A 736-nucleotide genomic window follows, 5' to 3' on the forward strand; every position below is an offset into this window, starting at 1 on the left:
TCTGTCTGTCTTATCTGTCTGTCTTATCTATCTGTCTGTCTGTCTATCTGTCTGTCTGTCTGTCTTGTCTGTCTGTCTGTCTGTCTTATCTATCTGTCTGTCTGTCTTGTCTGTCTGTCTTATCTATCTGTCTGTCTGTCTGTCTTGTCTGTCTTGTCTGTCTATCTATCTATCTATCTATCTATCTATCTATCTATCTATCTATCTATCTATCTATATGTCTGTCTATCTATCTGTCTGTCTGTCTATCTATCTATCTGTCTGTCTGTCTGTCTTATCTATCTAACCTGTCTGTCTGTCTTTATCTATCTGTCTGTCTTATCTATCTATCTGTCTGTCTGTCTGTCTTATCTATCTACCTATGTCTGTCTGTCTGTCTGTCTTTATCTATCTGTCTGTCTGTCTGTCTGTCTGTCTATCTATCTGTCTGTCTGTCTGTCTCTCTTGTCTATCTTGTCTGTCTGTCTGTCTGTCTGTGTCTCTCTCTCGCTCTCTCTCTCTCAGTAATGTCCAGGTCAGTGATCTGTTCCCTGAGTGTAGGGGCCACGGCTCCGGAGTCTCTCTCCGTCTTACAGCGGTGTCTTCAGACAGCGGAGCAGCAGACAGAGGAGTTAGTGAGGAGTCTGGGCTCTTTGGGAGCGTCTGCAGATCAGCTGCTCGTGAACTCTTCAGATGGGAGCTCCTCTAAGCGTCCCATCAGTCCTGTGAACATCCACCGCGCCCTGAGTGCCGCAGG

At 45.7% G+C, this 736-nt stretch overlaps 1 protein-coding gene across 1 annotated transcript in view; it reads left to right on the forward strand.

Annotated features, from left to right (window-relative positions):
- Positions 1–506: 506 nt before the first annotated feature.
- Positions 507–736, forward strand: part of LOC107576261 (coiled-coil domain-containing protein 150-like) — a gene marked incomplete at its 3' end in the record, with an annotated part of 11,539 nt that continues 11,309 nt past the window's right edge. Inside the window, exon 1 of the mRNA XM_016262477.1 lies at positions 507–736. This exon is cut by the window's right edge and continues 95 nt beyond it. Coding sequence (XP_016117963.1) covers positions 507–736 — 230 coding nt within the window.

Source organism: Sinocyclocheilus grahami, unplaced genomic scaffold (assembly GCF_001515645.1).
Source record: "Sinocyclocheilus grahami isolate Dianchi unplaced genomic scaffold, SAMN03320097.WGS_v1.1 scaffold3411.1, whole genome shotgun sequence".
Lineage (NCBI taxonomy): Eukaryota > Metazoa > Chordata > Actinopteri > Cypriniformes > Cyprinidae > Sinocyclocheilus > Sinocyclocheilus grahami.